The sequence below is a fragment of the Panicum virgatum genome, chromosome 8N, assembly GCF_016808335.1.
Source record: "Panicum virgatum strain AP13 chromosome 8N, P.virgatum_v5, whole genome shotgun sequence".
NCBI lineage: Eukaryota > Viridiplantae > Streptophyta > Magnoliopsida > Poales > Poaceae > Panicum > Panicum virgatum.
Genome location: NC_053152.1, coordinates 23,554,362 through 23,580,756, shown reverse-complemented (window position 1 = coordinate 23,580,756; position 26,395 = coordinate 23,554,362). Strand labels below are relative to the sequence as shown.

Sequence of the window (26,395 nt, the reverse complement as noted above, 5' to 3'; positions counted from 1 at the left end):
ATAGTGGTCCATGATGATTCTTCCTCTCGATCCTAGTGAAGCTTTTCCTTAAGGTAATCTGGCCCCCATTGTGCCAAAGAGTGAAGAAGAGAGCAACCTCATCGTAAATGAACAATCCAAGGAGATGGATCATGAGGTTGACATTTTTTCAAGAAATCAAAAGATGAAAGACCCATCCCGTTTGGTGACGAACTTGAAAATCATTTGCCAAACCACCCAAGATCACACTACTAGAAAAAAATATTAACGGTGACCATTAAAAAGACCCTCGGAGGCTGGCACGATTTTGAATCATCTCGGTTAATGCAGGTGATTAAGAAAACCGCCTCTCAAAATTGATTAACAAAGACAGGCGCCTTAAAATGTCCGCCTCAGTTAATCAGGCACATCCCGCTGGCCCAAAAAGCCCAGTTACAAGCACACCTATATATACAAGACTTAGGGTCTCTCACTCAATTCCTCTCCTCCCACTCACTCAGCCCATCATCCCACAGCGACGCCACTCCTCCTTCTCTCTCCCTCCGACTCCCCTTCGCCCTTCTTCTCCTCTGCCACCTCCCTCCTCTGCTCCTTCCCTTGCCAAGCTCCCCCACCATGGTGTCGCCCTCCTCTGCCTCCTACTCCTCCGTGTGCAACCACCTTGGCCGAGCTCCCCCTCCAGATATGGGCAGTGGCCCAGCAGCCACGGCCTTGGGCAAGGAAGAGCTCGGCGTGGCCGAGGCCAAGGCGGAGGGGCGGATCGGTAGCGGGTACGGCGGATCCGGCAGCGACCTGTGTGGACCGGCGGCGGGCGGATCTTGCGGTGCATGGAGCTGAGCCCACGGCGGGGCGTGGGGCGTAGGCGCGCGGCGGCGGCACGGTGGCGAGCAGCGCAGCAGCTCAGTTGAGCTTGGCGGCCCCATGATGGGCTCAGCGGGCTCGTCATGGGCTTTTATTTTTTATTTTTTTTGTTTTATTAACCGAGGCAGGCAGCAAAGCCGTCTCGGAAAAGGTCCGATTAATCGTGACCTGTGCTCCGAGGCGGTTGGGGTTGCCTATTAATTGTTTTTAACTGCCTTGGAAAAAAAATTTAGTAGTGTCAATTAAAGAATGAGAGGTCGGCCCATCGGGAAGAACTCACCAGAGGTCGAAGGTGAGGTGATGAAGAGAGATTTGCCAAAAGCCCAAAACGGGCACAAACCACAGCTAGGAAATGCATCCCATGATGAAATCCATGCAGGAGGAGCTTGCCATGGGGCCAATCATGCGAGATCGCCAAGGCAGTCGCCAGTGGTTGCTGGGAGCATCGTGGCGTAAGGCACCGTCGCGGAGGGCGCCATTCTCCTTTTTTTAGCAGCATTGTCATAAGGCTAACAGATCTTTGGTGACTTGATTAATACTAACAATGCTCGCGCAACACGGTGTGCTATATGTTCATATGATAATATTTTGATTTTTAATTTAATAGAACAATCTTTTTATACTCTAGTAAAATACAAAAATAAATAACCTTAGATTGAATGAGAAAGGCTTCGGAACTGCTCTCCTGTAGTAGGCTGCAAAGAGTAATTTCATTTCATTGTATGTAAATTTGGACTGGATTCGAAAGCTGCTCCAGCACTCATGGACCTATTCTTGGCACAATCTTTGGGAACCAATTATCTCCGTAGCATTATGTGCATATTGCAAGAAGTAACACATCAGATCAAGAAAGAACGAAGCAAGCAGGACGGGTTTGTGATCGATCAAATACCTTATACCTTGGCGGAGTAGAACTTGACAAAGGTGATGGTCGGACGTCAGACGGCGTCGTCGCCGCGGTCACCTCCATTCAAGCATCGCAGGACTCGATACAACAGAGCGTGGCATATATAGGTCTCCACTCTCCAGATCTTCTCCGTTGCTCCCTGCCGCCGGTGGCGAGTAGTATCCACCTGCCACAATTGAGGCAACGACCAGGAGTGCTCGCGGCCACATCAGGCCCATGGACAGCCACCACCGCTGCTAAAGCAAGATCAGAGGCGTAAGATCGGTGGCATCAAAGGGATGGGAAAGCGTGGGATTGTGGGGCAGGCAACGTGGAGTCGTGGAACGATGGTAAAATTGGCAGGTCAGAGGCACAGTTACCGTGAATCCGTGATCCGCATGCAAATTGGCCGCAGTCACCGCCGGGAAGGGGACAAGGGGTGTGGGTACGTGGATGGGTAGATATCTCGAGGTGGTGAATAAAGTATGGTCAAAATGGCAGAAATATTTTAGAAAGTGTTGCCTTTTCGCTTCCCCCTCAAACTTTCACACACTCTAGACCTGACAAATGCCTTTGTGAGGGGTATATGGAACATTTGCAAAGAAAATGTATTCAATTGTTTTGATTCTTTATTTATTAACTAGTAGGATGCATGTGCCCAGGCACGTGTTTGAAAACAATTGTATATCACCTTTATATGAATCTAAAATACTACATGTTATAAGAGTTTCATCAAGAATATAGCTAAGTGGACAAATCAAGAATATGTTCCACGTGTTAGTGAGCACCAATGGATCGATCAAGAATATATACAATTACATTAACTTCTCGAAATTATTCATTAGGGTGGACATGCCCACACACGTGCACGCGCGCGCGCACAGAGAGAGAGAATTCAACATCAGGAGCCCTTCACAACGCATTTCCTTGTGCCACACTAAAACCCATAGGTTCCTCGGGTTCTAATGATTACAATGCAATTCACTCGGGCTTCTTTAATATAAATAAACTTAGGGCTCCTAAAGATGAATAACATTAACCCTGAACCAGACTATAATCACTGCTAGGCTATAGTATTGTTTTGTACTTTTGTCCATTGCTTGTATAACCTGCACCATATCATCCCTAAATTAACATTTATCAAATCTTTCTAAAAATGCTAGCTAAGCAGTTTGGTTGTACCTGACTGGAGTTATTTCCCCTTCTTAAACATAAGTCATGAGTCGCCAAACATTTTTTCCCTAAATATCTATAATCCCTTTACTAACTCCTGAGTTCTCACCCTTTGTTCTCTAAAAAACTCTCGGGGACACAAATAATTAACCGGAGCCAAAGTCACCGTTTGATGCGCCATACATGTTAGTTTGCTACAAAAAGGGAAAGCTAGAAATAGAACACTGATTCAAAACAGAGCATGCTTGTGGAACAGGAGTACGGGATGGACATTATAAGTGCACTCCTGATGAGAAGCTCTCCGTGAACTGTTAACTGGTCCTGGAATTGCAATCAAATAAACAGCAGTGTTGTTAGGTTCTCATATAGATGTCCAAAATGGTTTAACCATAGATTTTGAAAATGACAAAATGTTGCAGTTACACAGAGATAAAAGGTCAAATTATTTGTTTGCGGCTCTAAGAACAATTACACGTTCTAGCTCTTTAGTATGCAAACCATCCCAATTTACCATACCCATTTTCATCTTGTGCATATTTTTCATGGTCTTCTGGTTTATCTCTCTTTCCTACCAAACTGTGAACCTGTTAAAAGAAAAAAAAAGGTACAACTCAGCATGCCAGTACATTGGGATAGCTAGACGAAACAATGCAGAAGGATTTATGTACTCCCAACTTGCCCTGAGATGATATCTTAAAATTCAGGTACCAATAACTTGAATCACCATGTGCTAATAACTCGACATAATGCAAGTATCCTCTGCAAGGACCAAAATAGCTTTAAATCTGTGGACTGAAACTAATACAAGCAGAGTGGCTAGTAATGGAATGGATGGTGACATGGACTGAAAACTAATAGCTTCAAATGTGTTGCGTGGACATCAAATTTGTTGCATTACGGTGATAATAGCTTCCTTGAGATTTATATTTTTGTTGGATGGCAACATAGTAACCAATGTTAAACTAAATGCTTCATCACGTCGTTTCCAGGCTGCTGTATGGTGTGCTGATCCTGATCTTATCCCCAATGAAGTCATCGTCCGCATTCCTGAGCGTGTGAAGGATCTGGGCACCAATAATTTATTCTTACGACCAGAGGAGCATCATGAGTTGCCAGTACTTCGATACAAGGTTGAAATTGAGATCATGGAAATCCAGGACTGGAATGTCAACAGCTCCTCCGATGGAAATGGCACCCTTCCTGAACGGGCTCTTACTGATACTGACTCGGAAGACGAATATCCGGGATTCCGTCAGTCCTCTCGTTCTGGACCAGGGCCGCGCCGGACTGTCTTCCGCACCCCGGGCTTCGGCGATCCCTCAGGCGCGGCTGCGGACAATGAAGGTACAAATTCCGGCGCGCCGGCAGGTGATTGTGCGCGAAGGTGTGCGCCTGGGCCCTCTGGCGGTCCTCTGTGGCGTTTTGGTCGTGGCCTCCCTGTTGTTTCTAACGATCCACCGCACTCTATCTCTCTGCGCTTCGGTTCGGTTCCGCCGGGGCTTCTACGTCCTGCCGCAGGGAGGCCTCCCTCTCCTCTCTTGGATGATCCTACTGATATTTTAGTTGGGGCAAGAGCCTCTTCCATGGTCGCCAGAGACTTTGATCCTATGTTTGATGAGGCCTCTGGTTCTCACGGGTGTTGGCTGTCATGTGAAGATTTAGGGGGTGAACTATTTCCTGAACTTGAGGCTCCAGCGCTAGATGCCCAGCCTGATCCGATGCATCTTGAGGTTGGGTTCCTCTCTGCTCAGCCTAGCCCAGCTCTGGGTATCGTTGAGGTCGCCCGGCCTGCTGCTACTTTCAACACTACCATAGCTGACTTGGAATCAATTCGTTTTGATGTACCAGAGATGGCACCGGTTGACTGCTCTTCTTCTGACGTATCAAATAATGGAGGCTCCCCCGCCAGTGTTAGACACCTCTCCACCGCGGCGTCGATCCCGTCAGCCGCAGCAGGAGGTGACCATCAGGCGCAGCGAGAGATTGGCGCGAAAGTCATGTCTTCTGGCGTCCTGGATGAGGGTGGCCTGCTATTGCCTCACCGATTTAATCCGCCGGCTATGGTCCCTGCACCCCCCGACCCGATGATCTTCGAAGCGATGAATTCGGCAACTCCACCTCCACCCGTACCGGCGGCTTCTGCTGACCGGTGCTCGCCTACTTATTCTAGAGGGTCGTCGGAGATTCCACACCATGCCCCCCGCTCTGAAGCGGATCCGGCGCCTGTCGCAGTGCTTGGGTCGTCGATAGAAGACGATCCGCTGCTGATTGTCTGTGGGCCTGAGCCCGCAGAGGCCGATTGGGCTGCTAGTTCAGTCCCGCTTGGGCCTTTTTACAATGAAGGGGAGCAAACTGATTGTGTGGATCCATCTTCTCAGCTCAAGGTTGCCGGCCCTTCACAAACTGAAGATGTAGACTCTAATGCTGTTGGGCCGTCAGGGCCGGCGCTTCAATCGGTACGATTTCAGTTTTCAGAGGTTCCTCCAACTCCGCTGTGCTCTCCCGCCTCACAGAGAAATGTCACTCTGTCGCGAGGATCCTTGGATCCTCTTCCGATTCACTTCTTTGAAGGAGTAAGCACTCTGGTCAAGGAAAAGGTCGCTGATTTTGTAACATATGTGTGCCGGGCCCCTTCGCAAGCTGTCATGGCTTCGCCTCCACCTAGACGACGGGCACGTACACCTCCCGAGCTCCCCACACCACTGAGGCACAGCGAGAGACTTGCTAGGAAGTCGCGTCACCGAGCCACCAAGCCGGCGGTGCAAGCTCAAAATGTGATGATGAAGCGCCTCGGTGTGACCTTGGAAAGCTGCCCTCCAGATGCTACCTCTTTCCAGCGGTTTACGGACACTTTCTCCTCTACCCTCACCACGTCACAATGTGAAGCTCTTGACGTTCTACTGCCGGATGGCTTTAATCGGGCTTTGGTCGCTGCGACTCCTATGTCGCCTTGAGCCACTGTTATGTCGCTCAACTGTCGCAAATTTGTTTCCTTATGATTGCGGAAAACATGGTAGTTTGGAATGTGCGCAGCCTCAATGCTAGGGCCCGGCACAATGTGGTCAGGGAACTCGTCTCTCAAGAACATGTGTCTCTGATTTCTTTACAAGAGACAAAGCTGGATGATTGTGATGACAGGTTGATTCTTGACCTACTGGGGTCGTGTTTCGACTATTTCTTTTTGCCCGCCTGCAATACGTGTGGTGGAATTTTACTTGCTTGGAAAAGGGATGTATGGTCGGCGTCGTGTCCAAGTCGGAGAGATTTCTCTCTCACGGCCAAGGTGACACACGTTGCTTCTGGTGAGGATTGGTGGCTCACCAGCGTTTTTGGGCCCCAAGGTGAGAGTGACAAAATACTCTTCCTAGAGGAGCTAAGGTCGATCAGGAATGCCTGCTCGAGAAGATGGTTAGTTTGCGGCGATTTTAATTTGATTTACAAAGCCGAAGACAAGAACAATAACCTTTTGAACCGAAGGATGATGGGTCGCTTCAGGCGCTTTCTTGATGAAGCAGAGCTGCTAGAGCTACATCTGAATGGTCGTCTGTACACGTGGTCTAGCGAGCGGGATTCTCCCACGCTAGAACGTATTGATCGGGTGTTTGCTTCTGACGATTGGTTGCTGCTTTTCCCAGATCACAACTTATCTGCTCTAGCCTCGGAATGCTCTGATCATGCACCTCTGTTGCTTAGAACGGACTGCGCCTTACCCCATTTCAAGCGCTTTCGGTTCGAAAATTTCTGGCCCAAATGTGGGGGTTTTCTTGAGACGGTTGCTCAAACCTGGAGCACACCTCTCCCCTGGTCGCAAGCTGATGCTTTCCGCACTTTAGATTTCAAATTAAGGGAGATGGCAAAGGCACTTACCAGTTGGAGCGCCAAACATGTCGGGTCGGTTCGCTTGCAGCTCGCCATCGCCAAGGAGATCGTGCTCCGTTTTGACTGTGCCCAAGACAGGAGGGAGCTAGCAACACATGAACTCGCTCTCAGGCGTAAAGCTAAGCTGTGTTCGCTTGGGCTAGCCTCGCTGCAACGCACGATTTATAGGCAACGGTCACGTATCACATATCTGGCGGAAGGGGATGCTAATACCAAATTTTTCCATTTGCAAGCTTGTCACTGTAGCCGCAAAAGTTACATTGGAAAAATAAGAGTGCAGGATGTGGAGCTATCGTAAGATGAGGATAAAGCTGAAGCTTTTTTTCAGCATTTTGATGACATTCTCGGTACCCCTGGACACAGGGTTGACAAAGTCGATCTGTCGCTACTCAATCTGCCTTCTATTGGGGATCACAGCCTAGATCACTGCTTCAGCGAAGAGGAGGTGTGGAAAACTATCCTTGATATCCCAACCGACAAGGCTCCAGGCCCAGATGGGTTTATGGGTGCTTTCTTTCGTGCCGCTTGGCCTGTGATTAAGAGGGACATCATGAATGCCTTTCACGCACTCTGGGCTCTTGACGGCAGAAGCTTGTATCTTGTCAACCAGGCCTACATTTTTCTCCTACGTAAGAAACCTGATGCTTGCATGGTGAGTGATTTCAGACCAATAAGCCTCATCCACAGTTTCATTAAGTTGTTCACCAAAGTTCTCGCTCGGCGGCTTGCACCTCATATGAATGATTTGGTCAAGACCAATCAGAGTGCGTTCATTCGTGGTCGCGTGCTTCATGATAATTTTAAAGCTGCGCAGCTCACAGCTAAACTGGTGCACAAGAAGAAACTTCCAAGTGCCTTGCTAAAGATTGATATTTCGAAGGCATTTGATTCGGTTAGCTGGAGTTTCCTTCTTGACATCTTGGCACATATGGGTTTCTCTAGAAGATGGCTGAATTGGATTTCTTTGATTCTATCTTCAGCTAGTACAAAGATTATTTGCAATGGCTCTCCCGGTCGACGCATCTGTCATGCTCGTGGTCTTAGACAAGGTGACCCATTGTCGCCTCTCCTTTTTGTGATTGCCATGGAAGCTCTCAACGCTCTTTTCAGATTGGCAGATGCTAGAGGGCTGTTTCAGTGTCTTGATCCGTTAATCAAGGAGAGGCTATTCTTGTACGCCGATGATGTGATACTTTTCGTCACTCCACATGAACAAGATCTGGTCCTAGCTAGGGGGATTCTCGAGCTTTTTGCCGCTGATTCTGGGTTAAAGACCAACATTCAGAAATGCCTGATTTGTCCAATTCAGTGCTACCTGGAAGATACGGTGAACCTTATGCAGCACTTCCCTTCCAAGCTCAGTCCTCTGCCAATCACATACTTGGGCATACCTTTGGCTGCTAGGAAATTGAAGAAATGTGAACTACAACCTCTGGTCGACAAAGTCAATGACTGTTTACCTACTTGGAAGGCCAACATGCTAAGTAAAGCTGGTCGTGCGGTGCTTGTAAAAGCTAAACTCTCTGCTATCCCGGTCCATACTGCTATGGCGATTGCCCTCTCTCCTTGGGTGATCAAATGTATTGATAAACGTCGCATAGCTTTTCTCTGGACAGGATCTGATTCGGCAAAGGGTGGTAACTGTTTGTTGGCTTGGCCAAAAGTTTGTCGACCTCCTGATCTCGGCGGTCTCGGTTTCTTGGATCTGCAGCTCTTTGGGTATGCTCTACGCATGCGTTGGTTGTGGTTCAAGAGAACTGATCCTTCTAGGCCGTGGGCTGATTTGCCGGATGTTGCTGAACCGTTGGTCGTCGCAATGTTCCATGTTTCCGTTTCTGTCCAAGTTGATGACGGGCATAACACTCTTTTCTGGTCAGACCGCTGGATCAATGGTAGGTGCATTGAGGAGCTAGCTCCATGTTTATACCAGGCAGTCAGGGGCAGGATCATCAAATGCCGCTCGGCCGCGCAAGGTCTTTCCAACAATGCTTGGGTCAGAGACATTAGTGGGGCTCTCACAGTGCATGTGATTCTAGATTTTTTGCTGATTTGGGATGCCATGAGGCCCATAACGTTGCAGCAAGGGGTACAGGATGTCTTCTTGTGGAAATGGACCAGTGATCACTGCTTCTCCACGGCTTCTACTTATAGGGCTTTCTTCATTGGTCAGCATGAAATTCCAGGAGCCAAAATTCTGCACAAATCAAGAGCCCCGGGCAAATGCAAGTTCTTTTTATGGTGGGCTCTACATGATCGATGTTGGACGGCTGAGAGAAGGAAGCGTCACAACCTTCAGGACGACAACTCTTGTGCCCTTTGTGATCAAGAATCGGAATCTATTGATCACTTGCTGCTCGGTTGCTCCTTTGCTAGGGACCTCTGGTTTAACATTTTGCTTAGTTTAAGGTGGCACTTCCTCACCCCTGGCAACCTGGATGAATCTCTCGCCGATTGGTGGTCACGTTCACGCAAGAGGTTGCAAAAGGCTGATCGAAAGTGTTTTGACTCCTTAGTCATTCTCACCTCGTGGATGATCTGGAAAGAACGTAATGCTAGAATTTTCGACAGCAAGCAACTGACAGTCGCTGAACTTCTCTTACGCGTTAAGGACGAAGCTGATGTTTGGCTGTTGGCAGGTTTCAAGAAGATTGGTGCTTTCCCTGCAGCTTTTGCCCCCCCCCCCCCTTTTGGTCGCAGTCTGTTAATTTTGTAATATTTTTTCTTGTATTGGCCGAGCTTTGGATCTCTACTCCTTAGCTCGTTTTGTACTGAACACTTCTTTTCCTCTTAATGAAATACGTGCTCAGGCAAGGTCGCGAAAAAAATGTTGCACATGCAATCCTGAAGTGGCATACACTCTAATCATCGAGTTAGTTAAACCTGACATAAACATCATATATCTAGTCAAGATTAGCCTTATTTTCTTAGAAGGGCAGAACTACAACATTCTTTGATATTTTTGCAGTTATGACCATTTAATCATAGATGAGGAATTCTAAGGGCAGTTCGCTGGAACACTGGAGTATTCATAAAGTAACATACGACTGCAATAATTGGAGCAGATCAGCCTTAAAAAATAACAGCATGGTGCTAGAGCTACCAAACAACTCACTGAAACATACAAACTAAAGTAACACTGGAGTATTTATTAGTGACTCACTGCAATGAGCATAAAAACTAAAGTATGAGAAAGAAACCTTCAATAGTTTAGGGTGGTTGCTCCTTTGCTGGATCACCACTATCCTTCCTGATATCTTTCTTCTCCTTTCCAATATTCTGCAATAAAAAATGGAAGCACAGAGCTAAATGGTACATAACTATTTGAATTCTTGAACAAACTCAATTTGTAATTGTGAATGAAAGTGCTGAGAATTGTTTGACTACCTGATTATACCTATGAAAAGCTGTCCAAATATATAATGAGAGATGAGAGGTCAGGATGCATATGTTCAAACCTAACAAGAGTGCTAACTAACCATAAAAAGCATCACACGTAAAGTCAGCAATCTCTTCTTTTTTGTATGCTCCTCTGTAGTTAAGATAACCAAAAGAAATGAAATAAGCAGAAGAGCACCGTAGTCTGATTTTTTAATCCAAAAAATATGGCATTAGCTTCCAACAGTTTGTTTGCTAATTGAGTAATCATCAATTGCTAATTAAATATATCCAAGGCCTTGAGCTACCACAATAATGGCTACAACAAATTTCATTTTCAAACTTCCCTGCAGAAACAAGTTCAAGTTAACGAACACACAAGGAAAAGAGGTTGGGTGAGCATTGGAAAGGGTTATTACAAGGATTAATTAAATTGGACACCAAGTTGATTACCATGTCAAGCTGAAACAACAAACAGAAATCATAAGTGGACCTGCGTGGCCTTCAGGTAGGCCAGGAACTGTTGCAGCAAACCAGATGCAAACTTCTCCTTCCGTGATTCATTCACCACAAGAGCCAAACTGAGCCTGAAAATAATACCAGGACAAGTTCTGTGAGACATCTTGGATTAAACAGTAAGTAAATTCCATGATAGAACCTTAAAGAAAACCAAGAATTTGCTAATAGAATAGGCAGATCAACAACTACATTTATAGGGAGACGACCAACCCAACAAAACAATAGTAAAGAACAAATCATTTGCTCATGTGTAACTGCAATCAACGGCAGTTTCAAAGTGTCGTTGAGCACTATGGGCCTCATCGGCGGGCATGGTCGACCGTTCCCCAAGGGCGTGACGGCAATGGCACACTGCATAGGAGCAGGCCCGGACCCCACATTGCCGGCCGGAGGGTTGCTAGCTCTTTGGCTGACTGCTGCTTTTCAATTTTTTGGCAGATGCATCCCTCTCTTTGTCCTCGGCGCTGCGATCCGCATCCCCGAGATCAACATGGTCCATAGGATCATATTCGCAACAAATGAAATGTGATCATTACAGTATATAGCAATTAATTCTAGCAGCCGCCGAGCAGCAGCAACCACCTTGGATCCTTCGGCGTGTATTCTAATTTTGTACTAATCCATCCATGAAACTGAGCTTTCCATGTTAGCCGCCCCCTCCACTATTATTTTCTAATTTTTAGCAGCGGAAAAGACATGCCGGCTCGGAATATGTAACGACTTGTCGGATTCGAATTGGAGGAGGGCCACTGACGTGCCGGCAGCCGCAGGTTAAAATCGTCTGGCGAGCGCGAGCTCACGAGTCACAACGGCGCGCGCGTGCCGCGTGCGGCTCTTCACACAAGGCACCCATGGCGGAGCCGGCAGCCACTACGGTGAGGAGCGGCTGCCCCGGCGCCACGCACATATTCCTCGTCCACGGAATCTGCCACGGCGGCTGGTGCTGGTACAAGGTGGCGGCGCGGCTACGGCGCCTGCAGCCGCTTGCCGCCAGCCGCGTCGTGGCGCCGGACCTCGCGGCGTCGGGCATCGACGACCGACGGCTGCGCGAGGTGCCCACGTTCCGGGACTACACGGCCCCGCTGCTGGACGCTCTCCGGTCGCTCCCCGACGGAGAGAGAGCGATCGTCGTGGGGCACAGCCTCGGGGGCCTCAGCGTGGCGCTCGCTGCGGAGGAGTTCCCCGACAAGGTCGCCGCCGCGGTGTTTCTGTGCGCCTACATGCCGGACTGCATGTCGCCGCCGGGGCACGTGGTCCTGCAGGTAAATAGACGTTTTTGGTCTTTGGGTAGACAGTTAAAATGGCCAAGAGGTCAATAAACAAATTTTTAGTTTAAAAAATTGTAATTTTCTCCGTATACATGATAGCAATTTTAGTTTGATGGTGGTGGACCAATAGGGTTCAAATCCTGGTACACATCTGTAAATAGAAAAAATGGTTATATGAACTATGAAAACCGCAATTCGTCATTTTCCATAAAAAAACAACTGTTTGCCTCTAAGTACAGAAAACTAGAGCTTGTAGTGGAAATAGTTGTATTTTTAGGAAAACTTTTATTGAAGGAAATAAAATCTAGAATAATGATAGAACATCTAGTAAATAAAAATATCATGCGGATAAAAAAGGTGTCATAAAATTCACTTAGAAATATTATTTTTCTGAAACACAATAAAGACGCAGACGATCATAAGCACACACGCACATTTATCCTTATGAAAATACACACGCAACCCTATCCTTATGAGCACCTCCGAGAGAAAGAGGTGGCACATTCTCGAGATTGATGAAGTCACCATAGTGGTCTCATTATTTACGGGAACGTTGCCTATCACTGAAACAATAGTGCCGGATAAATCCTGAAAAATACAAGCACCGGTATCTAGTCTAGGACTTGAACTCGAGTGGGCATATCCCACCACAAGAAACCATAGCTGAGCTATGCTTAGTTCCATAGGTTTTTGAGAGTCAAAATAACATATTGCTATTGTTAAGCATGTCATAGTAATGCAAAGGGAGGGGCCGTAAAACAATCAAGAGTGTGGCAAATATTTGTTACACATATTCTTGCAAAACAAAGAGTAAACCTTTTTTACGTAAATGGTTGATACTGATCATTGGTTCTAGCGATCTGAAAAAACTGTTAATTATTAATCTTTTTCCATGCGAAGGGCGCAAACCGGGAGTCCCAGATGGACAATGAGATGAAACCCCAAGATGGAGACGGCAAGCTTCCTGCTTCCTTTATGTTCGGGCCGCAGTTCACCAAACAGAACGTCTACCAACTGTGCTCTAAAGAGGTGCATTTATGACTTACGAGTGCAAGGTTTTTTTGTAGTATTTCGTCGAAAAATAAGGCACGTGTAGCTTTTTTTTACCATTTACGATATTCCCTTGGCGTTTAGTTTCATATGTATGTACACCCTCCATTTTATTACACGGCGAGTATGATTTCATTAGCACAAGGATTTGATCAACAATCACTCCATTAGTATTTTATTTACGTGACTCAAAAGTCAAAACTACAATTATAACTAAATATTTCTGAATGCAAATAACAACAATTATGTTCCCCTCCCTCCATACCGAATTGTAGATTGTTTTGGCAAATCTAAATATTTTGTTTTTCTATGTATCTAGATATAGCATTTATCTAGGTGCATAATAGAGGCTATGTATTTAAATTTGTCAACCGACCTACAATTTGAAATGGAGGAGTAAAAAACTTATATATAAGAATGTAATTAACGGTCAAAGACTTGTCAAAACGAAATGAGCCTTCTAATTTCGAACAGAGATCAATTAATACAAATAGTAAACGTATGTCGTCAATTGCATTATTCATTTGCTAAAAATATATAGTTTCCACAATGAATTTTGCTGTTCCCTACGCAAAGTCTCTGGTAACCGGAGAAAATATGCCGATACTAAAGCACGTGCACTGACTACTTATTTGCAGGACATCACACTGGCGAAATCTCTCATGAGAATCGGCTCGGTGTTCCTCGAAGACCTGCAGATCATGAAACCACTCTCCATGCATCGCTACGGCTCCGTGCGCAAGGTGTACATCGTCTGCAAGCAAGACCGGACGCTGCAGGAGGAGTTCCAGAGGTGGATGGTGTCCAACAACCCGGTCGATGAGGTGAAGGAGATTGACTGCGCGGATCACATGGCGATGCTCTCCGCTCCCGATGACATCGTGCAGTGCATTGTCGATATCGTTGCAAAATACAGTTGATCAATCGTGACGGTGGCTACCGAGCGAGGATTTGTGTACTTTCGGAGCTAAATGATTTGACCAATTGTATAAGCAACACTACACCACAACACTATATTAATAACAGATGCCAGTCGGTAAAAGTACAATATTACCAATTGACAGTATGTGGGTAAAGTTTTCCAATGAACGATCTGTTGGTGCTTGTTGTGAACAGACACTATGTGTTGTCGATCTAAATAAGCATGGAAGATGAATAGCGCTTCACTAAGATCACTATTTGTTGAACAATGGATTGAATTGGGCTACTTCATCTTTTGGCCTACGATGTGAATGCAATTTTTTTCCTTATTATTATAGGCTTCTTTTATGTGAGGAACCGTCCAAATTGGTCCCATTTAGTCAAGTCATCGTCCATTGATCGACTCGACTAAAAAGGGCAAATCCCGGTAGTCCTTGGAATGTGTAATGAGCAATGCCCAGGATTTAAACACACTCCACTCACACAACAGTAACACCATTACACAAGCACAATTTCACATTACAAAAGAGGTTCAAAGTTCATTACATCAAGTCTTCAGAGTTTGCAGCGGAAAGTTTACGGTAAAAGCACTCCATATATAATGCAAAATAGAGGGTTAATGTTCACGACAAGGCGCCGGCGGTCGAGAGCGAAGCCCTGAAGCAAAGGCCTAGGAGCGAAGTAGCCTCGACGAAGGCCCCGCCCACCGGTGCGGCTGTCAACCTCCGTCCTGCACGATCGCGAAGGGTCCGAAGCGAAGGTTCAAAGACGGATGGAAACCAAGCGAAAGAGGAGTGGCGGACTCACTCGGCAAAGGCCCAGATCCGAAGCCCTGGTCGAAGGCGTCCGGCGGCGAAGGATCTGGAACAAGACTAGGAACCGCATGTCGGGCCAGCTGTAATCCATTGAGAGTTTGTAGATTTGATATTACCTAAAAGCCCACGGAATATTCTGTATTTGGGACAGTTAGGGGGCATTATGGTAATTTCAGCAAGTGGGTAGGTGAGCCGTTGGGCTATAAATACCCCCCGGTAACTGTACAAATCATGATGGAATATAGAGCAAACTCGTTGTTGCTTTGATTTTTGTGTCATTATTGTGTCCGCCGCCATTTCTCATAAGACTTCGCCTTCTGCCATTCGTGCAGTTGGGACCTCTTTGTCCCGGAGAGTGTCCTACACCAACAGTTAACACTATATGCCGATAGTGCCCTTCTTATAGCCACCGGCCATATACTCCTCACCCACACCTCATCCGCTGGGTAGAAGTACCCAAAGACGGCCTCCGGCTGCATGTCACCTGCAACAACTTTAACGATAGCACCATGAGTACAAAGGGTACTCGCAGGATTTATCTGATATGGGTATATACTTGCCTGATCTCAAGAAGAATGAATTTGGTTAGTAGCAAGGATAGGTCATGGTATTTAATTTTGCATAAAAAGGCATCTAATTTTGATCAACATATGATAAGCAAAAGATATAGCATCTATGATCTCTATAACATACATGAATGATATTGCATAAGTAAAGGGATCATGATCATAAGCTCAATCTTCCATGAACTTCATCGGTAACTCTATGTTAAAGTCAAAGTACAAGAGCGTGCTCAATGTCTGAGATCGCGGCTATTACAGTAGATTAAAAATCCTGCAAGGGTGTACAACTTTACCCACATGAGGACAAGACCAACGACCATACCCATGGCCAAGGATAAGTGTTGATTCATGCCTTAACCTTTCACACAAACACAATTGACTATGAGCGAACAGTTGGGAAGGACAAGTGCACCGGAACCGCCGATCACACTCCATCACAACTCACACCAAATCCGATCAAGGCAAGCTGTGACTCATGCTAGTTGGCTTACCGTCCCATTATTAAGCATGTGGTTTGTACGGAAAGGTGCTCAAGAGACCGGCGACCAAAGAGACGGTCCTTAACCAACTCAAGCAAGACTAACCATTTGGATTCCTCTACCAACATGGCCCTACCATTCTTGCTCAAGTCCAAATCACAATTTATAGTTGCTCACATTTTATTCATTAATAACTAAGAATATAGAATTAATCAAACATCCGATAACTCGAGAGTGGTGGTGCCCTTGCCACCTCTCGTCTTCTACGGAAGCTAAGCATGGCTAGGCATATAGTTTGTAACACCTAAACAAACATACTCACCTAGAGGGTAGTGTTCTAAACAAGATTGGTAATACATCAAATATGTTCTAAGCAAACATTGATATGAATAGTAACTTATGCACAACCAAGACACTTATATAAACTTCATTGATCCAAAATATGGGATAAAAGATGCTTTGGTGCCTGCCTTAGGTTTTAATGGAAGCGTCGTCTCCGACGGTCTCTGACTCGTGCTCACCCTCCTCTTGATCCGGTGTCACAGGCTCTATACGAGTGCAATGATGCTTGATAAGTAAATATCCCATGAATGATTGCAATGCGATGCATGTGATATGAGAAAGCATGATTTATTAGTGCAAAACCATGATAAAAGAGGCTAGATATATAATACTTACCGGGATCAAGTATAAGTAAAAGCAAGGAAATTAAACAACTACCAAGGGGCCATAGTTTAGGGGTTCCTGGATACTCCGGCCTTAAGCCCGGACACTCCGGACAGGCAAAACCTGAATACTTCGGGTTTCGGGCCGGATACTCTGAGCCCCGTAGAGATTTCCCCGGATACTTCGGGTTTCAGCCCAGATACTCTGGCAGGTCAGCATGTGAACATTGGAAGTCAGTCGCCGGCGATTCCGACCACGATTTGGGGTGGGGTTTGTTCCTAAAGGTTCCTAGGAGTGTGGGGAGTCTATTTTGATAGCTAAAGCCTACATGCATTGGGGTTTGAGAGCTTTAGGTCATCAATGGTGAAGGTGCTCTAATGGCTCTAACCAAGGGCAATGGGGATAGATCAGGGAAGGGGATGAGCTCACCGGCGACAAGTGCAACACCGGCAAGGGCTTCAAGATGGCGGAGATGGCTTAGTGAAGCTCGAGCTCGCCCTTCTTGCTTGAAGCATAAGGAAGGTGAAGAAGAGGAAGGAAAAGCTTGGGGAAGCTTCTATCTCGAAGGAAGAAGATGAAACCGAGGTGGTGCAGCTCGTCGGCGTCGATCTCCAACGAAGCTCTGGTGAAGTGGAAGGTGCTCAATGGTGGGGGAGAAGAGGGAGCTCCTCCATGGCCTTGGTAGAGAGAGAAAGGGTTGGAGTGAGTGAGGGAGTGAGAGAGAGCAGGGGAGGAGGTTCCTGGGTGTAGTGGTGCTTGGACTGACGCGTGGGCTTAGGGGAGGATGTGGCATTCAAGTGAGTGAGTTTGAGACATGCTCAGCATAGTAAACCCGGATACTCCGGCTTTCATCCCGGATACTTCGGGCCAGCCCAACCCGGAGGTTCCGGATTGGAATTTGGATATTCCGGAATTCATTCTATTCTCACTTTGAAATTAATTGATGATGCACATGATGACATGATTTTCCTTGTAATTAGATTAGGGATGTTACAAATTCTTCCCCCCTTGGAGAAATTTCGTCCCGAGATATCACTAAGGATCTAGAGATAGAGGATTGTTCATGGCTCAAGTTAGTGGAGCATACTAATTTGGAATGATTCGGTCCAAAATTTTGGTTAACAGCGGACTGTTCGCAAGCCATGATTTTGCCCAGAAACAACTTAGTTTGGTGGTTTTCTCTAAGGTATAGGATACCGGCCCAAGAAACAACTCAATGGATCATGTAGCAATTATCCTAGAATCACTAGAAGATATCGAACAAGATAAAATTGTGGAAAGGATCATGAGTGCACCGACTCATCCATCAATAGGTTGGGATAAGATTGTCGAAGTTGGTCTTCATCTTCCATGTTGCCTCACGCTCATAATGGCAGCTCCACTGAACTTTCACAAATTTGGTAGTCTTGTTTCTAGTCTTGCATTTAGCTCGGTGAATTTGGATAGAATGCTCTTTGTAAGACAGATTGGGTTGAATATCGATATCTTCATAACCGGCGGTTTCTATAGGAACTCTTAGGCACTTCTACAATTGAGAGACATGAAACACATCATGGATAGTTGATAAAGATTGCGGCAATTCTAATTGATAGGCGATAGCCCCACACCTTGCCAAAATCCGGAATGGACCAACATAGTGAGGAGCAAGCTTGCCTTTCTCTTGAAACCATTCAGTGCCATTGAAAGGTGTAATTTTGAGATGGACATGATCACCAACTTTAAACATAGCTCTCACCTATGCCGATCTGCATAATGCTTTTGGCGTGATTGTGCTGCTCACAGTCGTTCTTGAATGGTCTTCTCCTTCTCTTCGGCCTCCATGACAATTTCCGGACCGAAATATACTCGTTCTCCAGATTCCGACCAATTGATAGGAGTTCTACAACTCCGCCTATACAAAGCTTCAAATGGAGACATTTCAATACTTGCTTGGTAACTATTGTTATAGAAAAATTCAGAAAAGGTTAAATATTCATCCCAACTTTTCCCATAAATAATGGCACATGATCTGAGCATGTCTTCAAGAATTTGATTAACTCGGTCTGTTTGCCCAGTGTTTGAGGATGATAAGCTGTGCTAAAGGCGAGATCTTTACCCATGGCATTATGAAGACTCTTCCAAAACCGAGTACTATGGATAGGAACTCCATGAAGACAAACAATTTTTGTGAGGTAGAGCTCGGCATATTTGTCAACGGTGTATCTATCTCTTACCAGAAAAAAATGAGCTGATTTTGTGAGACGATATACAATGACCCAAATGGAATTGTACCCATAGAGAGTATGAGGAAACCCGGTAATAAAATCCATGCATACATTCTCCCACTTTCAAGAAGGATTAGGAAGAGGTTGGAGAGTTCAGGCCAGCTTGAGATGTTTGGCCTTCACTCTTTGACAAACGTCACATTCGGCCACATATCTTGCAATTTCTTTTTCATGCAAGTCCACCAAAATTTTTGCTTCAAATCTTGATACATCTTGTTGCTACCAGGATGGATAGAAAACTGAGATTCATAAGCCTCATCAAGAAATTTCTTTCTGAGCTCAAAATTCTTGGGAACCACTAATCATTTCCCAAACCAAAGAATTCCTTGATCATCAAGTTTTAAACACTTGAGCTTTTCTTCATTGAATCTAGCTCTAAGCTTCATCATGCCTTTACCTCCATGTTGAGCTTTCTTGATTTTGTCAATAAGATTAGAAGTGATAACTGTAGGTAAACGAGGTAGGCTACGCTAGCATCACTACCGCATATACCCAAGATGCTTGCGAGTAGAAGATCATAGATCGTTACCACTAGACGCGCAGCGCAGCGGAAGAAGTCGCGCGTCGATGTAGAGGAAGTAGTCGATCACGTCCCACGAACCGAGCTCCTCGTACTTGATCCCAGCAGCCGATCAGCACAGCAGTTGTAGCAGTGCCTCCACGGAGTCCACACGTACGGGGATGAAACGCCGGATGTCGGTGTGCTAGCACCGCACGTACGGCATGGGCGGCGGCTGAGAGAGAGAGGGAGGGGCGGCGGCTAGGAGGTGGCACGGCTCACCGGGGTCTCGCCCCCCTAGCCCCTCCCTCGTATATATAGGGCGTACTAATGGGCTTCTATCTCATAGGCCCATTAGTAACCCTAATCCCTCTTGGATCAATATCCTCTTGGGCCTTTAAACCATATGGTGATGATGGGCTCTTGGGCATATCACCAACAATCTCCCACTTGTACTAGAGATAATCATACAGGTAAGCTTTCCAACATTCCAAACCCCTTAAGTGTGTGACCCGTTAGGTTCATGTGTAGGTGGTCGTGATCGGAAATCATTTCCGAATCACAAGTCAATAGCGGCACCTAGCAGGGCATAGTGACTCACAAATACACATAAAGATCATATCGGCTGAACCTTAGATATACTCATACACCGATCCCTTTGCCACACGATAACAGTCAAGCTCAAAGCGAGATGCGTGCCACCTTTGTGATAGCTCGACCATTCTCTCGATCTAATAGTGGATTCTATTCATAACTAACCTTTAGTCATCATGATTAACTCTTTAATCACTTTGGCATGGCCATGCACTTTCAAATCCAACTATCTCGAGGGGCCCAGAGATATCTCTCCCGTTATCTAGGAGGGGCAAATTCCATCTTGATCCGCTCACATCCCATTCCATGTTTCATGACACACCTGTAAGCTACTTTTGTAACTACCCAGTCACGGAGTAGCGTTTAGCAGCCCCAAGATGCACCACTACACACAGTGAGAAACAATGGTGATCTCAGGTCTAAGGATCCAGTAGGTATAACACTCAAGAACAACTGATGGCACATACAAAATAACAATCCCAACATTGTCTTGGAGTGGGTCAATCCAACACCATGTTCACCAACATGTGTCCACATCATTAATCCGATATCTCCATATCCATGATCCGTGAAACATGATCATCAATTAATGCATGTGCTAGTCTCAACGTCGTTGTTGTCCCACACAACGACATAAACTAGGGGTAATTTAGAACCATATCATTGTCAACAAAGAGTTTCACGAACAAGTCACATACTTGATAATCAATGTAAAAATAATCATCCATGGAACAAATAACAATTATTTATCATTACATAAACATACTCATGACACAAAAATCTCACACGCACACTAGAATTACTGATGTAAGCATCTAATACCCATAGATCTCATGTGCGCCTCATGCTTTGGTTGTGGGAGAGAATTCGTCAACGGATCAGCAACGTTTGAATCCGTGTGCACCTTGCAAACCTTCACATCACCTCTCTCAACAAAGTTACGGATGAGGTGATACTTCCGCAGTATATGTCTGTACTTTTTAGTTGTTCTAGGCTCCTTTGCTATTGCAACGGCACCACTATTATCACAATAGAGGTCCACTGGACTGGATGCACTAGGAACAACACCCAAGTCAGAAACAAACTTTCTGATCCAAACAGCTTCTTTTGCAGCTTCGGAAGCTACAATATACTCGGCCTCTGTCGTCGAATCAGCCACCGTATCTTGCTTGGAACTCTTCCAGCTCACTGCCCCACCATTGAGGCAGAAAACAAAACCGGATTGCGATTTGGAGTCATCTTTGTCTGTTTGAAAACTAGCATCGGTGTAACCCTTTACAAGGAGCTCATCTTCGCCTCCAAATATTAGGAACATATCCTTAGTTCTTCTCAAGTACATAAGGATACTCTTTACAATTGTCCAGTGAGCTTCACCGAAATCTGACTAATACCTGCTCGTAACACTTAGAGCAAAGGAAACATCTGGGCGCGTGCAAAGCATAGCATACATGATCGACCCTATGGCTGAAGCATAAGGAATCATACTCGTCCTCTTTTGCTCATCAGGTGTCATAGCACACTGACTCTTGCTTAGAGTAATGCCATGTGACATTGGCAAGAAACCTTTCTTGGAATCTTGCATATTGAACCGATTCAATATCTTGTCAATGTACGTGTCTTGGCTTAATCCAATTAGCCTTTTTGATCTATCTCTATAGATCCTAATACCCAGAATATAAGCCGCCTCTCCTAAATCCTTCATCGAAAAACTCTTTTTCAATGAGGTTTTAACGGCTTCAAGCATTGGAATATCATTTCCGATCAGTAATATGTCATCCACATATGGGACCAGAAACACAAGTGCGCTCCCACTAGCCTTTTTATAAACACAAGGCTCATCTTCATTCTTGATGAAGCCAAACCCTTTCACTACTTCATCAAAACGAATATTCCAACTCCGAGATGCTTGCTTCAATCCATAGATGGACCTCTGAAGCTTACATATTTTCCCAGCATTTTTAGGATCGACAAAACCTTCAGGCTATGTGATATACACATCCTCACTTAGATGTCCATTAAGGAAAGCGGTTTTGACATCCATTTGCCATATCTCATAGTCATAATATGCGGCAATTGCTAGGAGAATCCGAAGAGACTTTAGCATTGCGACGGGCGAAAAGGTTTCCTCATAGTCAACACCTTGAATTTGTCGGAAACCTTTCGCCACCAATCGTGCCTTATAGATGTGAACATTTCCATCCATGTCTAATTTTTTCTTAAAAATCCACTTACAGTCGACAGGTCTTACACTGTCAATTTGATCGACCAAGTTCCAAACATGTTTATCATGCATGGATTTTAACTCGGATTCCATGGCTTCAAGCCATTTGTCGGAGTCGGGTCCCATCATTGCTTCTTTGTAGGTAAAGGGCTCATCATTTTCCATCAATAATACATGGCGCTCATCCGTAATAAGGAGGTTGAGCTTGTCAGTAGCGCGACGTACCCTTATAGACCTTCGTGGGGCTGGTGCCTCAACTACGGGTTGTGCAACATCTTGCACATCCCGTGGATGTTCAGTGGTTGCTGAAACAGTTTAGGGTGTTTCCTGAATTTCTTCAAGTTGCACCTTGCTCCCACTAAATCCTTTTGAGAGAAACTCCTTTTCTAAGAAAACACAATTGCGAGCGACAAACACTTTGCCTTCCGCCTTATTGTAAAAATAATATCCTTTGGTTTCCCTAGGATACACCACAAAGAAGCATTTGTCTAACTTTGGAGTGAGCTTATCTGACATCAAACGTTTGACATAAGCCTCACATCCCCAAACTTTGAGAAAAGATAATCCGGGACGCTTCCCAGTCCATATCTCATATGGTGTCTTCTCAACAGACTTACTTGGAACCCTATTCAGTGTGAACGCAACAGTTTCAAGAGCATAACCCCAAAATGACAATGGAAGATCAGCTTGGCTCATCATGGACTTAACCATGTCCAACAAGGTTCGGTTCCTCCGTTTGGATACCCCATTCCATTGAGGCGTTCCGGGCAGAGTTAGCTGCGGAATAATTCCACATTGCTTCAAATGATCACCAAATTCAAGGCTCAAATATTCTCCTCCACGATCAGATCGCAGAAATTTAATTGTCTTGCCTAATTGATTTTGTACTTCATTCTGAAATTCTTTGAACTTTTCAAATGATTCAGACTTGTGCCTCATTAAGTAGATATAGCCATATCTACTAAAGTCATCAGTGAAAGTAATGAAGTACTGAAAACCACCTCTGGCTATTGAGCTCATTGGTCCACATACATCGGTATGTACAAGTCCCAACAAGTCACTCGCCCTCTCACTATGACCAGTGAAAGGTGCTTTGGTCATCTTTCCAAGCAAACAAGACTCACATGTGTCAAATAATTCAAAATCAAATGAGCTTAACAATCCATCTTTATGGAGTTGTTCAATGCGCTTCTCATTTATATGACCTAAGCAACAATGCCAAATAAAAGTGGGATTCAAATCATTTGGTCTATGCCTCTTGGTATTAATGTTACAGACCGATTTATCCTCAAGATCAAGAACATATAATCCATTCACCAATGGACAATGAGCATAAAAAATACGATTGCAAAAAATAGAACAGCGTTTGTTCTCTATTACAATCTTAAAATCATCAACTTCTTCCAAACATGAAGAAGAAATAATGTTCTTGCTCAAAGCAGGAATGCAATAACAATTATTTAATTCCAAAACTAATCCGGAGGGTAGAGACAAGTGGTAGGTGCCGACCGCCAACACCGCAACCTTTGCGCCATTGCCGACACGAACGTCCAACTCGCCTCATGCAAATCTTCTAGTCTCACTTAGACCCTGCAACGATTTGCAAGTGTGAATCATTGATCCAGTATCAAATACCCATGATTCACTGGAAGATAATGCAATATTAATTTCTATAACATTTATACCTGAAGTGGAAGTCTCACTTCCCTTTTTCTTCTTCTTTTCTTCCAAGTACTTCTTGCAGTTCCTAGACCAATGTCCCTTTTCATGACAGTGGAAGCATTCATCCTCAGAAGTAGGGCCAGATTTGGCCCTAGGTGCTGGCTTTAGCTTAGAGCCCGAGGACTCACCACTGGAACTCTTTTCCTTGCCTTTACCTTTGGGATTAGGAGGCGTCCACTGCTTCCTCTTTTTGTTCCCCTTCTGAATCATCATCACATGATTGGGATTCTTCTTAATGCTCTCCTCTGCTGTCTTTAGAATCCCATGCAACTCACTCAATGTTTTATCCAAGCCATTCATCTGAAAGTTCATGATAAAAGGCTCATAGCTCGCCGGGAGCGACTGGAGAATAACATCAGTAGCCAAGTCTTGGTGAAGTTCAGAACCAAGTCTGTCCAAAGTCTCAATGTAACCAATCATTTTGTTCACATGAGGACTGACTGGGCTACCTTCTGGCAGCTTGCACGCAAACAAGGACTTTGAGATATTGAACCTCTCAGTCCTGGCTTGGTTCTGAAACATCCCACGCAGCCCCTCGATCATGGTGTGAGCATCCGCATGCTCATACTGCTTTTGCAGATCAGGGGACATGGTGGCGAGCATCAGACAGCTGACATCAAGTGAGTCATTGCAGTGCTTCTCATAAGCTCTGCGATCAGCAGCAGTTGCATTATCAGGGAGATCATCAGGATATGGCTACTCAAGAACATACTCCTTTTTCTCTTGTCTGAGAACAATTCTCAGGTTGCGGTACCAATCAATAAAGTTTGTTCCATTCAACTTTTCTTTCTCAAGAACATAACGCAAATTGAAAGCGGAATTGTTACTGGCAGACATGATCTACAACATTAAAGTAAAGCAAGATTTCAGCACTAAGTTTATGTAAAGACTTTCATTAACTGATTTAACGAAAGACAACCTACTATATCAAAGTCATCTTCCCTCTAATGACATATAGTGGTTCAAGATCCATAATCACTAAAATCCTAGTGAGCTTTAGCATCACGGCTAGAAAAGTAGTGATACAGGTAAGCAACAAATTGCTTATCACATCTCTATGCGACTCTTGTTTGTTTGGTGGCATCCAAAGCCCCGGCCCCAACCCTATGCCTTAAAGCCCAAAACTGTTTTGATAGCTTTGCTGAGTAAACCAATACTATGCTTGTGAATGTCCGACATCCACCCTATACAAAAGTGATAGCTGAGGGTACTCTACTTTGGTAAACCTACCACACAACGATCAAAATTTATAGGTGCAGCTATTGGTAAAAGGCATAAAAAACTCAACCTTTTCTGAGGGAAGCTATTCTATCATGATTAAAGCATCCACCATATGTAAAAGCATGAAAGAATAGTATGATAGGAAAATAAACATCACAGGCATATAATCATATTATATTGTGAATAGTATGGCCTCTTGCATCACAATGGGCTCCATCGCCATGGCTCCAAGGTGACCTCCATTGCCATCCGTCCTATCTTGTGGTGATCATCATCGCCATCATGATTGAAGCCTCCATGAAAAGATACTAAACTACTACATCTAATAGCTAGTAAAATAATTACATGAGGATTCAAACATCACAAGTCGACACGCAGGTCGTTATACAATAATGGTGCAACCTCAACCCGGTTGTGTTAACTTGCGACACGCAGGCCGCACAAATCATCACATACATCATCACATGACATTGAGGCCATACCATTCACATCACACCCTGCAAAAACAAGTTAGGCGTACGACGTGTTCTACCAAAGTAGCGCTTAGGAAGCCGCTACAGCGAGAAAGCAACGGCGGTCCCACTGGCCGGTCAGCGGGCGGGGGGTCGAGGGGGGAGCCGCCCCCAGCGGGTCTCAGGGCAGTGCCCTGAAAACCTCACGAAATTACACAGATCGCATCTATGGAATCCCTATGAAAATCTCATCAGAGTGATCGCATCACCTCAAATCCGAGCCATTCATAATACCTCAATTTTCACTAGGTCAATCACATTGACCGTGCAAACTTTGCACTTGAGAAGACTGCATCTACACATGACCTCGATCTGTTGGTTCAATCTGCTGACTATGCACACAGTTAGTCCCTGATGGTGATTCCAGCCGGTAGGGAATGTCGTATGCATAACAGAGAAAGAACACGAACTAATCTTTTGTCACATGCCGCGCAATCAACTCGCTCCAGTTTTAACCCCTTATGACCAATTGATCTAATCAAACCGTGCAAAAGTAATAGATCCAATCTACTACTACAACATATCACCTATATGCTAATGATCCAGACCAAAAACTACGCAAGATGGCTCTGGTACCACTGTAGGTAAACGGGGTAGGCTACGCTAGCATCACTACCGCATATACCCAAGATGCTTACAAGTAGAAGATCATAGATCGTTACCACTAGACGCGCAGCGCATCGGAAGAAGTCGCGCGTCGATGTAGAGGAAGTAGTCGATCACGTCCCGCGAACCGAGCTCCACGTACTTGATCCCAGCAGCCGATCAGCGCAGCAGTTGTAGCAGCGCCTCCACGGAGTCCACACGTATGGGGATGAAACGCTGGACGTCGGTGTGCTAGCACCGCACGCACGGCATGGGCAGCGGCCGAGAGAGAGAGGGAGGGGCGGTGGCTAGGAGGTGGCGCGGCTCGCCGGGGTCTCGCCCC

General features: G+C 45.3%; 1 protein-coding gene across 1 annotated transcript; it reads left to right on the top strand.

Moving 5' to 3' along the window:
- Window positions 1–11,492: 11,492 nt before the first annotated feature.
- LOC120684473 (salicylic acid-binding protein 2-like) lies at window positions 11,493–14,160 on the top strand. Its single transcript, XM_039966327.1, has 3 exons — window positions 11,493–11,934; window positions 12,841–12,969; window positions 13,629–14,160. The coding sequence occupies exons 1-3, from the start codon at window positions 11,524–11,526 to the stop codon at window positions 13,908–13,910; spliced, it is 822 nt and encodes a 273-aa protein (XP_039822261.1). The 5' UTR covers window positions 11,493–11,523; the 3' UTR covers window positions 13,911–14,160.
- The last annotated feature ends 12,235 nt before the right edge of the window (window positions 14,161–26,395 follow it).

Coding starts and splice junctions, on each gene's coding strand:
- LOC120684473 (XM_039966327.1), top strand. CDS start 11,524: ATGGCGGAGCCGGCAGCCACTACGGTGAGGAGCGGCTGCCCCGGCGCC. Junction 11,935..12,840: donor CGGGGCACGTGGTCCTGCAG/GTAAATAGACGT, acceptor TTCCATGCGAAG/GGCGCAAACCGGGAGTCCCA. Junction 12,970..13,628: donor ACCAACTGTGCTCTAAAGAG/GTGCATTTATGA, acceptor ACTTATTTGCAG/GACATCACACTGGCGAAATC.